Raw genomic sequence first — 15029 nt, forward strand, 5'->3', positions numbered from 1 at the left:
GGTAACCATGTGTTTCACCCACCCAGACTTTTGGGTCGTAAGCAAGGAGTCAGTGATTTTGAAGATGCAAATGTACTAGGCAGCTATTAACACCTGGGAATAATGTAAGGCCCAGCTGGCTCTGTGAAACCAGACTTCTGGACTTTGCATATTGGAAAAGGAACAATAAGCTATTGACTTTTGAGTCCAGATAAATTTAACAGATTTACTGAAGGCAGACAGGCTGTAAGAAGGGAACCCAATGGTTACAGTCTCAGAGAAGGCAGTAAGAAAAACAACAAGTGATGGCAATCTCCAGAGGGAGAAAGGGAACACCTACTCTCGGAAGCCTGAGACAGCGAAAGGCTGCAAAGACTTGAACCTGTTTTGAAAGTTGACGCTTGTGGAGAAGTATAAGACCAGCAGGATCACCAGGAATCACCTTATTCATGGAAGTCCAGATCAGAAGTGCTCAGAGAAGTGAGCAAAGAGGACATTGATTTTTGTAAAGGTCTGGGAGATCCAACCCATTGCTATGAGGAGGAACTTGGGGCTTTTAACCACAAAGGATTTTGCCATTAAAAAGGACTGTATAACCTATAAGTGCGGTGTGAGGTTTTCAAGTATTTTAATAAGCAAATAAATTATCTTTCTATGTAATTTGGGGTATCAGCTACTTACAAAGTGCTATTTAGTTAATGGGGATTTCTTTTAGTTTAGTTGTTATAACAAAAGTCTTAAAATATGAAATCTTGTCATGTAACTCTTTAAATTGATTTGGGGGTTCATATCTCGTATTTTTCATGTTAATCTCACTGAAGTTGTAACACCAATTGTACTCCTAATGCCCAACTGATACAAGCTAACTCAGCAAAGACTGGGATCTTATTGAGGTTGGACCACATCAGAAGTGCACCATGAGTTGATTTTTAAAAATTTATATTAAATTTTGATTTGTGCATTCAAGCAAATGGTTTAATTTGTGGAAAGTTTGGAAACATTTTACTGTTTATTGATCAGGGTTGTACGCTAAGCATTGCTTTTATTTGTGGTAGTCTTCAGCTCTCATTCAGTACTTGATTATGCTAAATTTGGGGTGTAAGTTTATTTTTCAGTAAGGGCACTTTACTCCCTAGTGAAAACTTGTACATTTTAAATCTATGTTTTCCCCCATGAAGCACAACAGAGGACATACACCTAAGTGGCTGAGAAGGTAAGGGGTTAATTTTTTCCCAATACTACTTCTATGTCAGTGCTGCAACAAGTCTAATCCTTTATGTCTCATCTATTCTCTCTACTGCAACCAGCTACCACCCCTCCCCCCAACCCAGCCCCTACATTCCTATACAAAACAACTTGGGACATTTACCATATAAAAGGTGTGATGTAAATGTGAATGTTGGTGTTTGGCAAAATGTAGATGATATTTGATAAACTATCAGGAAATTCACCGAAATGACATCTTAAATTTTGGATCAAAGTAGACAAGTATGTACTTCAATGCAACATACTTAGCTGTTTCAATCTGAAGCAAAACAAATGAAAGTTGATGGCTCTTTTTAAGGTATTGTCTTCTCTGCTTCTGCTTGTGTGGAGAAGCTCAAGTAACCTAGCAGCCTGGATGGATTTACTCTTTCTGACATAAAAACAAAAAGTGCTGGAAATACTCCTCAGGTCTGGCAGCATCTGTGGAGAGAGAAGCAGAGTTAACTGGAATGTCCAGTTCTAATGAAAGGCCACAGACCTGAAACGCTAACTCTGCTTCTCTCTTCACATTTGCTGCCAGACCTGCTGAGTATTTCCAGCATTTCTTGTTTTGATTTCAGATTTCCAGATCTGCAGTATTTTGCTCTTACTCTTTCTGACCTCTGCTCTGTGTCTGTCCACGAAGGCACACTTGAGATTATTGTCAAATTGTGTAGAATCAAAAGTACAAACTCAGATCTTATCCTTCTGGAAAAATATAAGGCTAGGGAGGGAAAATAGAACTTTCAGAGGGAGGGGCAAGTAATGACTCACAATTCAGATATGGACGAAGAAGGCTATTCTGTCTATTCTAGCTCATCTCATCAGGGTTGCACACTAAGCTTTGCTTTTATTTGTGGTAGTATTCAGTACTGAATATTCTATAGTAGTCCCATCACAGCTTGCATGATTGAAGGTTTTTACCTCCAAGATTCTATCCAGAAGACCTATTCCATCTACTGATCAATCTCTGTGAAGACCCTCCTGACATCAGTCCCAATTTGCATTTTGCCTGTTTAAACCTGTTAATCCATGTCCTACTTTCATAATTTAATTTGGAAAAGTATTCTGGATTTACTTCTTCTGTCGAGCTCTGACAAAAGGTCATCGACCTAAAATGTTAACTCTGTCTCGCTCCACAGATGCCACCTGACTTGCTGACTATTTCCATTATTTTGTTTATATTTCATATTTCCAGCACCTGAAGTATTTTGATATAGTATTACTTTTTCACACTATTTACTACCTTGTACACTTCTATTCAAGCTAGAATAGTTCATGTTTCTCCAGTTATTTCTCATTTCTCAGTATTCCGACATTTGGGAATCAGCCTCATGGTTCCCCTCCAGGACATGAATGTCTTGTGTCTTGGCAACTAAATTTGGAGACAGGAAAGTCCCATGTGATAAGAACATTACTGTTTCATGAGTTGTTCTTTATTACTTGGCTTGTCAAAATTCAGTACTCAATTTACTTTATGGAATGTTGCTTCACACAGTGCTTATACAGCTTAATACCCCCAATCCTCTTCCAGCTTCAGCCATAGCTATTTCAACACCATTCATTTGCACATACCTGCATATCCTTGGCGGCTTCTTCAAACTCAACGACCCTGCTCTGTTTGGTATCACAATGAATTTAACTAGTTTACATTGAGCTTTGGAATCATCCATAGCACATGGCATAACAGGGACAAGCTTAGCCCAACATGATTTTCATTCACTATCTGAAACCACTTTTATTTGTTGAGTGCAAGTGACAGTTTTTGATCCTCTTCAGATAGGTGAACTATACTTGTTCATATGTTGTAAGTATACATAACCTTTAAGGGGTTGATATCAAAATTTGAGAGAGAATTGTTTGGCATTTCTTTGATAGCTTTTCAGTCTTGCATAATTTTCATCTTGCACTTTGTGCAGTTCCTAATAAAGTTTGATTTTCTTTTTATCTCTAAGATGCAGGGGTCAATGCTTGCTGTTGCATACAAGTAATTATTCATTAGTGACAGCTGGTAGTATGAGGCAGTCTTTGTGTGTTTGAATAATTGTTTGTGCTATATGAAGAGATCATTAGTTACAGCTCCATCTAGCACTGGCAGACATATCTAACCTTACTTGGAATGCAGAGAAGTGTGGGGCTAAATAACAGTTCTCACCCTGTTCTGAACATCTCACATTCATGAAGAAAATGTCACAAAGACTTGTTCCTTTCATGGTGGTTGGTGGACAGCAGGAACAAGAATGGAAACCAAATCATAAAGCCCACGACAAATTCAGGGACCCTAAAAACACACTATTTTTCTTCAGTTGCAAACAGCAACTTCTTGAAGGAAAAGAAAACTATGCTTTAGAATCTAAAACATTTGTTAACAGTGCAATTAGTAAAATTATTCCTGGGAGGAGATGCATCCAGATGTTCCTACTAAATATTCAAAGTAATTAAAGTTTTCATTTCCATTTACTTAATTTGTTTAAAGCATCACTTCCAACGTTAGTTTCTTTTGTTTGTGGGATGCGGCCCACCTGGCAAGGCCAGCATTTATTGCCCATCCCTCGAGAAGGTGGTGGTAAGCCCCTTCCTTGAACCACTATCCTGTTAGGAAGTTCCAGCCTTTTGACCCAGCAATGATGAAGGAACAAATATATTTCCAAGTCAGTATGGTGTGCGACTTGGAGGGGAACTTGCAGGTGGTGATGTTTACATGCACCTGCAGCCCTTGTTCTTCTTGATGGTTGAGGTTGCGAGTTTGGAAGTTGCTGTTGAAGGAGCCTTGGCAAGTTGCTGCAGTGCATCTCGTAGAAGGAGCCATTTTGTGCTGGTGGTAGAGGAAGTGAATGTTTAAATTGGTGGATGGGATGCTGATCAAGCGGGCTGCTTGGTCCTGGATGGTGTTAAGCTTCTTGAGTGTTGTTACAGCTGTACTCATCCTGGCAAGTGGAGATTATTCCATCACACTCCTGACTTGTGTCTTGTAAAAGACAGACAGGCTTTGGGGAGTCAGGAGGTAAGTTATTCACCACAGAATACATGGTCTGTGACTTGCTCATAGCCACATTATTTACATGGTTGGTCCAGTTTAATTTTTGGCCAATGGATATTGGTGAATAAGTGCTGCTTGATAGCACTGCTGATGACACCTTCCATCACTTTGCTGGTGATTGAGAGTAAACTGATAAAGGTGGTAATTGGTCAACTTGATTTTTCCTGGACAGGAAATACCTGAGCAATTTTCCACATTGTTGGGTAGATGCACTGGAAAGGCTTGGCTAGAAGAAATAGCTAGGTCTGGAACACAAGTCTTCAGCACCACAGCTGGGTGTTTTCAGCGCCCATAGCTTTTGCATATCCACTGCACTCAGCTGGGTTTATTGATATCATGTGTAGTTAAATCTAATTAGCTAAGTGTGACAGCTGTGATAGTTGGGACCTCAGAAGGGGGCCAAGATGGATCATCCACTCAGCACTTCTGGCTCAAGAAGCTGTTTAATTATCCATCACCATTCACAATTGGATGTGGCAGGAGTGCAAAGATTTGATCTGATCCATTGGTGTGGAATTGCTTAGCTGTCTATATCATGCTGGTTCCATTGTTTAGAATGCATGATGTAGTAGCTTCACCAGGTTGGCACCTCATTTTAGCTGCGCCTGGTGCTGTTTCTGGCATTCTCTCCTACACAGTTCATTGAATCAGGATTGGTCCCCTGGCATGATGGTAATGGCAGCATGAGGGATATGCTGTTTGAATATAACTGAGTGGCTTGCTGGGCCATTTCAGAGAACTCTTAAGAGTCAACTATATTGCCGTGGGTCTGGAGTCACATATAGTCCAGACCGGTTAAGGATGGCAGCTTTCCTTCCCTAAAGAATATTAGTGAATCAAATGGGTTTTTATGATAATCCAGTAGTTTCACGGTCACCATTAGTGATACTATCCTTTTATATAATTAACAGAATTTAAATACTCCAGCTGTCGTGGTGGGATTTAACTCACGTCTCCTGCTCATTAGTCCAGGCCTCTAGATTACTAGTCCAGTAACATGACCACTATGTTACAGTACTCATCTTTCAGACTTATGACAAGGTCAAGTCTTCACACATCATTAGTCATCAGACTATGAAAATGGTCACATTCCCAGTAGCTTCTGCAGATGCTCATTATTTATGTGCAAGTCTTGACAAGCTACTTGACCTGAATAGCTGACCCCAATTCGTTTACGAGAAATGCAACTTACTTCTCCAACCAAAGGCTTGGCATCCTTCCATCTATGAGAGATGGTGGACATGCAGCAAATAATCCATTTAGGTGGGGTGCCTTCTCTTGGTGTACCTTTGCTGATGGCTGTGAAGGCCAATCCTTGAGACAGGTTCAGCCACATGTGGCAAGTGACAATGAGTTGTTATTTTTGACATTGGCACCTGTTGCCAAGCTGCTGTAGCAACTGATCATTGCGGTAGTGCACACCAGTCCACAGGATATGTCGCCATTTCCCTGTTTCACCAGCTAGTGACTCCCAAGTGTGATAGTTGACATTTAGGGTCTTCATATCTCATTTGCAAGCATCCCTGAAGCGGAGCTTTGTGCACCCACTGGTCGTCTGGCCCCAGCTACATCATCATACAGAAGGTCCTTGGGTATGTGACTGTCTTCCCTCCTGCAGGTGTGTCCGATCTACCGAAGCTGCTTCTGTTTGATTACTGCCAACACACTTGGGAGCTCTGCCTTTGAGAGGACTGCCATATTTGTTATATTGTCCTGCCAGGATATACCCATAATGCTCTGCAGACAGCAAAGATGGAAATTATTGAGTTTTTCCTGGTAGCTGTAAGTCACCCATGTTTCACAGGCATACAGCAAGGTGCTGAGAATACCGGCTTTATAAACCATCAACTTGGTCTTAAGCGTCAATTTGGTGTTATCCCAAACGTGTTTTACAAGACGGCCAAAGGTGGTAGCTGCTTTCCCTATGTGTGTATTGAGCTCTGCAACAAGGGACAGATTGTCTGTCGCCATGGACCCGAGGTAGCAGAATATGCTAATCACTTCCAGTGCGGTGTTATTTAGTGTGATCAGGGGTGCAGATGCAACATCTTGTCCCAAGACCACGGTTTTCTTGATGCTTATAGTCAAGGAGAACAAGTTACAGGCACAGGAGAGACAGTCCATGAGTCTTTGTAGGTGAGTTTCCGTGTTAGTGACTAGCTCACAAATCTGCAAATACCAAGTTACAATATGATAAAAATGTTTTATTTGGGTTCTGGAAACCTAATATACTGTTAATAAGCAAAGGGATGACTTAAGTTTACATTTCAATTGACAGTTCACATGACAAATGTTCCACACAGGGTAAGCACAAAAGAGGATGAGCCAAATTCAACACATATATGGGCACAGAGTTAACAGCACTGGAACAAATTCTGATGCACTAGAAGCTTCATATAAATCCTGCTATGGATTTTCCCCAAGACACTAAAAGATCATTAAAGTTTAACAGTTGCTTTGTCTTACTGACTTCCCACACAAATGCATTAACAGAAATGTTTCTGCTAAGGTGTCGTAATTAAGTACCAATGGGGCATAGGTGGTCAAAATTAAAAGAGAATAGTTGCCCATTTCTGTGGTTACTTTCCAGCCAGTGTATACATTTTTTATTCATTTTGATTGCTACTGAATTCATTCCATGTAATGACAAACATTCACACACCGGAGGGCCTGCCATCACCGAGTCATCAGCAAGCATGCCAAATTGGTGTGAGATGCTCTTCCATAGGGGAACAAGGGGAAAGGAACAAAACTGAGGGCAAAGTCAAGCCAACCAATCATCATCCAGCTACAGAATGACACTGGATCAGGCTCAATTCCTTAGCTAGAAAATGGTGGACAGCCCAGGGAGAATAAAGGACAGGGAGGCAAATACCTACAATATTATGCTGGAGAGAAAGATAACTGGTGACACCATCTGTAGTGAAATGAAGAACCCATTAAACTCAACTACTTTTAGTTACAACTATGATTATCCTTGTCCCTATTCATGTTAGTATAAAGTTCTGAATCTGTTAATGTTGGCACTTTATTCTGCCATTCCCATGATTGATGCATCAATGACGATATCTTTTCAGCTGAGGCCAACTTGGGATTTTTTTCATGCTGTTACCACAGTGATCAAACAAAAGATCTCATTTAAATTATTAAACAATGTCATGTGTATTTAAACAAATATAATCAACACAACGTGTACTCAACAGACCATTTGGAGTGGCAAAGAATTTACTGCCAGTTTTTAAACAAAAGAGATTTACACTGTTCAAAAAGACAGGGGTAAGGTTCAGGCTGACCGTGGAACCTTTCTCTTTTGTTTCCGTTTGGGAGTTTTCATTGCCGACTTTACAAGTTTCTTTGTTTTTGGGATTCCTATTGACTTCTGTTGAGGTTTGTTAGCAGTTTTCTTTTGTGCACCTCTCTCAAATAAGAAGTCATCTTTTTTCACTTCCTGTTTTGGTGTCTGAAGGTGTTTCCCTCGTTTGCCTGGAGTCTGCAATCCTGGACTTTCTGGATTCTGTTTAGCTGTTTCCTGTGTTTTTTTGTACTTTATTTGCTGCAGTTTCTTACCAACGGTAGTCTCATTTCCATCAACTCTCTTTGGTGTGGTGTGGCTTTCTCCATTTAATTTCTGCTCAGCAAAACAGAAATCAAAATTATTAAAGACAATAAATAACATCTTAAACAGACTAAAATACACCATCTGACAAGTTTTGTGACAGAATTCAATTTCCATTTCCATAAATGGCAAATGGTTCACTTTAAATTAATAAAGTTCCACAGTTAAGTGTCTCTATTGCACACAAAATCACAAGCTCATATAAGGGAGAGCAATTAAAATTCTTCCAATTTTCTACTGTTCATTGCTATTATCATCTCAACGAAGAATTCCCTTGGCCTCTGCCAACTTTATAAACAGTCAAGTGAGATGGAGTGCATTTTTCATACAATGAATGATTTAAAAACAGCTACCAGAAAATCATAAATCTTCTGTAACCTTTACAATCTACAGCTCTGAGAATTGCCTTATAGAACAGCTAATCTTATGTTATATTTAGCACTAATGAGATGGAAACTTAAGACAAAACATTGATCATTTTTAAATGTATGTATTTTTGGAACATAAAAGACACCCTGAATTGAAAAAGTTGAATATTAGTTATATTTTACAGATGTGCCTACTAGGATGGTGGAAGTGGAGAGAATCAATGATTTCAAAAGGATCTTTGATAGGCACTCGAGAGAAATAAACTTGCAAGCTACGGGGATAAAGCGGGGGAATGGGACTCAAGATTTCTCAGAGAACTGGCATGGAATGGCTGGGCCAAATGGCCTCCTTCTGTACTGTAATGACTCTATGGGTCCCATATGTGAAAACACAGAGACACATGGAAAAAATACTGTGAAATAAAGGTCTGTTCCTCAAAATGATGTAGTTTGAAGTTGATTGTTCAAAATTAAAAAATTAGATGATCAAAATAGTTACTAAAATAGTTGTGACCTAAAAACTGAACAGCCGTAGAGAGGAGAGATTTGAGCGGGTAAAATGCACCATCTGGTGAGGTTCCCAGATTTGATCTGTCTATGCTGAGATAGCACATCTCAAAATGGGTTGTGGAGCTAAATCTTTCCTGATAACTATCCAGCGATCCCTGATGATATTTCCACATAATGATGTCAAGTTAGAACAGCAGCAGATCTGGCGAAAAAAAATCAAAAAAAGGCATCATGTCAACTACAGAACTTACTTGCAACTTTGCCTTCTTAGTGGGCTTTTGCTCTTCAATGGGAACCAGCTGCGGTATTTCTTCTTCTGCAGAATGTTTCTTGGCAATAGAAGGCTTTTGTTTTGACTTCTCTTCTACTGCCTCAACAAGAACACTTGTAACCTCAGCTGAAGACGGTACTTCAGTTGGAGTTTCTGAATTCACAACATTTGTTGCTTTCCTCCGCTTATTCTGAGAAAAAAAAAATCAAGACGTGGGTTGTATTTAACAGATGAAACCTTTCACTGTTATGTCATGTGAACATCTCCCCTATACAAATGCAGCATGAAATAAAAGTTACTTTGCTCCCCCTATTTCATTCCTCTTCCAGACAGCTTGCTTCATGACTTCTGCCAGTTGAAGATAGTCCAGATAAAGCTAATTCTCAGAAATAACTTCAGACAGAACTGCAGTTTTATCCTCCAGTACTAAAATACAACACATCCTACAATTATTGATTGATCAACTCTGTCTGATCAACGTAGGCTGTCTCAAGCAAAAATCTTGGCGGGGTTGCAATCAAGTTAGGTTATTTTAAATGCAGTACTCTTCAAATTCAGGTGCATCTCTAAGTTGGGCCTTCCTTCCATGTGATGAAATCGATAGTTGAGAGTTGCAGATCATCTGAAATCCAGCTACATCAATAAAGTGAGTACATTATTCTGAATTTTAATCTTGTGCAAGAAGTAGAGATGTTCATGATCAACACATGCAATTCATTCTGCATGTTAAGATATTAAACTCCACGCATGATAATTTTTCATACCAGAAGCTTCACGTCATGCAAAGTCACTGTGTCATGAGGACAGGCTTGTGAAAAGTCAGCATCACTGAGTCAGTTGAAAACTTAAAAGGGAATAAGAGGAGGCAAGAAAGGAAAAAAAAAAACGATGTAATGTGCTAGCAATGTTTTGTCTGTTTGGAGACACTGCACAGCAGAACATCAACTAAGTCTTTGAAATGAACCGTACTTTTACAACTGACTCCATCATTTTACACGGATTGAGTCCTTCCATACTGGTGGTGGCATGTGGCTTATATCAAGTTACTTAGGCAACACTGAAAAAATGCTCAAACTATAATCCTGAAGTTTTTCCAGCAGAGATGAATTTTGTTTGGCAGCCATTTTGGTTATTTTGAGATTAACTTTTAGGATGAAGCCCTAGCACAGTTTTTATATTCAGCTTGCATTTGCCAGGCTTTCTCTTCTTTACTCCCAAAATTTTTATACCATTAATATCAACAGTATGTATTTACAGAGCACTTTTAACATAGGAAGACAAAGACATTTCACAAAAGGCAAATAAAAATGGAAGCCAAGACCAAGAAGGAAATACGGGAAGGTCAGACTAAAAAATTTGGTCAAGCAGATGGGTTTTAAGGAGGATCTTAAAAGAAAGGGAGGTTTAGTGGCAGAGGGGTTTAGGAAGGGAATTTCAAAGTACAGGACTAGACAGCGGAAGGCATGTTTGCCAGTGCGGGTGCACAGGGAAGGGGCGGCACAAAAAGTGGAATCAGCGGAACGGAAAATTCGCGGTGAGGGGCAAGAGGGTGGGAAGAGGTTGCACAGAGAGGCAATGTAAAGTGGGGATGAGTGACAATTTTAAGTTTGTCTTGTTGGGGGACCAGAAGCCAATGCAGGCCTGCAAGAACAGGAGTGATGGATGAATGGACCAGTTGGGGATAAGATATGGACAACAGAGATTTGATGGGCTCAAGTTTACAGAAGGCTGAAAACAAGAGGAAATAATTGGAATAGTCAACTCTGAAGGTGATAATGGCATGGATGAGGTTTCAGTGCAGATGGGCTGAGGCGGGCAATGCCAATAGTGCTAGAAGTAGACCGTCTTTCTGATAAGAGTATGTAGGGTTGGCAGCTAAGCTTGGGGTATATAGTGCCAATATGGTAAACAATCCGGTGCAGCCTGAGACAATGGTTGGAAACAGTGTAATGGTACAGAGTTAATGGTGAAGGCAGACGGTGATGGCTTCAGCCTTCGTGGCGTTCAAGTGGAATTGCGGCTCCTCCAAACAGATATAATACAACAACCCGATAACAGGGGCAGTAGAGGGGTCGAAAGATGTACAGTAGAGTGCCATCAGAATACATGTAGAAACTAACTCCATGCCTGCGATGATGCTGCCAAGGAGCAGCATATAGGCGAGCAAGAGGAGGGGGGGTCAAAAACAGATCCTTGTGGGTCTCCGGAGATATTGGTGCAGGTCAGGAAGAGATGTTGTTGCAAAAGATACTCTGGTTACAATCAGAAAGGCAAGAGTGGAACATCACCAACAACTTCTATTTATATAGCACCTTTCAGGTAGCAAAATGTCCCAAAGCACTTCAAAGGAATGTTAAAAAACAAAATTTGACACCAAGCCACATAGGAGATGTTAGGGCAGATGACCTAAATTTTAGTCAGAGGTAGGTTTTAAGGAGTATCTTAAAGGAGGAGAGAGAGGCACAGAGGCAGAGCAGTTTAGGGAGGGAATTCCCACAGATCGGGTTTTAGCAGCTGAAGACATGGCCACAAAAGGTAGAGTGATTAATCTCTTGCACATCACCAATTTTAAAGGAGCACAGATAATGCAGAGGGTTGGAGGAGATTAGAGATAGTGAGGGACTACGCCATGGAGGGATTTGAAAACAAAGATGAGAATTTTAAAATCGCGGCGTTGCTTAATCAGGAGCAAATGTTGGTCAGCGAGCACAGGGGTGATGGATGAATAGGACATGGATATGGGCAAAGTTTTGGATGACCTCAATTCTACAGAGGGTGGAAAATGGGAGGCCAGCCAGGAGTGCATTGAAATAGTCAAGTCTAGAGGTAACAAAGGCATGGATGAGGGTTTCAGCAGCAGATAAACTGAGGCAATGGCGGAGTGGGGAAATGTTAAAGGTAGAAATAGGCAATCGTAGTAATGGAAGTCGGAAACTGACACCAGGGTCAAATATAACACCAAGGTTGCAAACAGACTGGTCAGCCTCAGACAAATGCCAGGAAAGGGATGGAGACAGTGGATAGGGAACGGAGTTTGTGGCAGGGACTAAGGACAATAGCTTTGGTCTTCCAATATTTAGTTGAAGGAAATTTCTGCACATCCAGTACTGGATGTTGAACAAGCAATCTGACAATTTAAAGACAGTGGTGGCGAGTATCATCAGTGCTGGGTATCATCAACACCCAGCTCTACCCCTCCACCATTGTGAGCTGTTGATCTGGCATCAAGGCATCACAATTCCCTCCTGCTAAACATGAGGAAGACCAAAATCATAATCTTCAACCCAACGACAAACTCCAATAATTCCATACCCTTCCTTGATCACAGTCAGGCTGAATGTAACCTTGGCATCCTATTCAACCCCATATCCACTCTATTGCTTGCATTTCCCCCTATCTCAGCACATCTGCCACTAAAACCCATAGGCACATAATCCAGGCTGACACCTTAGTGTAACTACTGAGGAAATGCTGCACTGTTAGACGTTCCATCTTTCAGAAGAGAGATTAAGCCGAGGTCCTATCTGCCTTCTCAGGTGGGCATAAAGCATCCTATGGCACTATTTGAAAAGGAGCAGGAGAGTTCTGCTACTGTCTTAGCCAATATTTATTCCTCAATCAACATCATCATAAACAAATCTCTGGTCATTTATTTCACAGCTGTTTGGGGGATCTTAATGCGTATAAATTAGCTGCCAAGTTTTCATACATTACAACTGTGACGTCAGATGTACTTCATTGGCAGTAAACCTTTGGGATGGATTGAGGTTGTAAAAGGCACAATACCAACGAAAGTCCTTTAGCGCTTCGGCTTGGAATCCAGCTTTACTGCACCCCCTCTACCCCACCACTAATGCTTCTGTGAAGCGCCCGGGACATTTATCTATGTTGAGGATGCTATATCAATGCAAATTCTTGTTATGGTAAACCTACCTTTACTGCACTGTAAATGAGCGTATACTGTTCCATTTTTAAAATCCTATATAAAAAAATCTTTTACTTACTGCTTTTTGCTGTTTCTTGGGAGCTTTCGGATGCTTTTTCTGTAGCTCCTGAAGGTTCTGCATACCAGATGTATAAATAGGAAGAGCAACAGAAGTTGGGGTTTTCAAGTGAAGGATTTTCACATTTTCCCATTGCTGCTACCAGAGATTACATTGTTAAGACAATTTCATGGGAAATAAAGTAGATGCAAGTAAATTACTATATTTGCAACAGATCCTCACACCATTTGGGAGAAAAATAAGATGTTATTTTCCCACAAGAAATGTTACACAAGACACATTTCCCATATTTTTCTGTGCACTTTAGTTTTAACAAATTCACAAAAGCAACATTTGTAATCATATTTACAGATGTGTTAAATATAATAACACAGGAGCACTATTGCTGAATTATATGAGTTCTTGCAAACCAAGTGATGCATTGTGAAAACATGCTCAAAAAGCCAAGGGTCTTGAGTTTGAAATTCACCTTCAAATGCCTAAGGATTAGTGTTTTCAATACTCAAAAATGTAATTATCCTAAAGTTGCTCTCAATGTCACCATAACTTAAGCTTTCCTTTCTCATGGGTTGTCCTTAATCTGCCCGAAATCCTTGTCCATTCAATTCTATTCCTCAAATAATAAAATCTTCAAAAGTTGAAACTTTTAATTTGAACTGCAAGTATAAAGAAGTTGCTTTTGAAAAAGTCTTCCGAACATATGGGACATTGGGCTGCTATGCTTTTCTTGCGCTTCTGGAATATAACAGCAAATCCATAACAGAGATTAGATAAACTCTCGTCATCCTTGTATTTTTTTTTTTTAAATTCATTCTTGGGATGTAGTTGGCAAGGCCAGCACTTATTGCCCATCCCTAATTGCCCTCAAGATTGATTGAGCATTTCTGCACATTGTGAGGCACAAATATATTTAGCAATATAAATAAGTTTTAGTGAATCATTGAACAAATTTCCAGTAACAGTTGCCAAAGGGATCATTGGCATGGGAAAAAGCAAATTCACAGAGATGCAATTAAAGTTGCTCTTCTGAGATAAGGTCCAAGGCTGGTTGGAGCTATGTAGAAATAACTTTACTCAGCATGTAGCCGAGTTATATCCTATGCAGACAGATGGTTGCCAAAATGGAAAAGTACTACTTTCTCCACCAGTAGCCCGCAGTGAGAACAAATGTTACCAAAAGTGAAATACAAAATTGTAATTATTAAGAACATTACGGACTCTTAGGTTTCTTACATTTCTTCCCTGAGTATCGCAAAACAACTGAAAAGGGAAATAGTAACATTACACATTTGTAAATAGAAACATTTACTTCAGAAATTTATTGTTCAAACCATTGAACTGTAAAGTTTTCTTTAAAATACAGGGCAATTTTCGATCACTTGCAACCTTCCACACACTCTACGCTAAGACAACAAAAAAAGCATGCTACAGCAAGAGATGAGTCTTGGAGGAAGGACAGGGTAGAACAGAAGATGACAATTAAAGTAATAAGACAAAATCATCCAGGGAGTGAAGCTCATACAGTGCAAAAAAGGAAGGTAATTTTTTTTTTTGTTCATGGGATGTGGGCGTCCCTGGCCAGGCCAGCATTTATTGCCCATCCCTAATTGCCCTCGAGGTGGTGGTGGTGAGCTGCCTTCTTGAACCGCTGCAGTCCTTGGGATGTATATATACCCACAATACAGTTAGGAAGGGAGCTCCAGGATTTTGACCCAGCGACAATGAAGGAACAGGCATATATATGATTGACTATACATCCACCAATGGTACATTTTTCTACATACCTTGGGCAACTTTTCTGCAATAACGCTAACAGCGGCAGTAACATTTTCCACTGCTTCCTGCAACTTCATTCCCGTATGAGCTACACGGGAAGCACTAAAAAGGAAATTAAAAGTCAGGACATTACACAACATGCGTATCTTTCAAACAAACAAAGGTCAACAAATAATGCAATCTTCTAGAATACCCACAAGTTCCATATCCCCTAAAATTA

General features: G+C 40.1%; 1 protein-coding gene across 1 annotated transcript in view; it reads right to left on the reverse strand.

Moving 5' to 3' along the window:
• Nucleotides 1-6447: 6447 nt before the first annotated feature.
• The window catches only part of rsl1d1 (ribosomal L1 domain containing 1), a 26419-nt gene continuing 17837 nt past the window's right edge, over nt 6448-15029 (reverse strand). The window contains exons 6-9 of the mRNA XM_068056246.1: nt 14818-14911; nt 13034-13168; nt 9010-9219; nt 6448-7892 (exon numbers count right to left, since the gene is read on the reverse strand). Coding sequence (XP_067912347.1) covers nt 7548-7892; nt 9010-9219; nt 13034-13168; nt 14818-14911 — 784 coding nt within the window. The 3' untranslated portion in view covers nt 6448-7547. The remainder of the gene's footprint in view (nt 7893-9009; nt 9220-13033; nt 13169-14817; nt 14912-15029) is intronic.

Source organism: Heterodontus francisci, chromosome 24 (assembly GCF_036365525.1).
Source record: "Heterodontus francisci isolate sHetFra1 chromosome 24, sHetFra1.hap1, whole genome shotgun sequence".
Lineage (NCBI taxonomy): Eukaryota > Metazoa > Chordata > Chondrichthyes > Heterodontiformes > Heterodontidae > Heterodontus > Heterodontus francisci.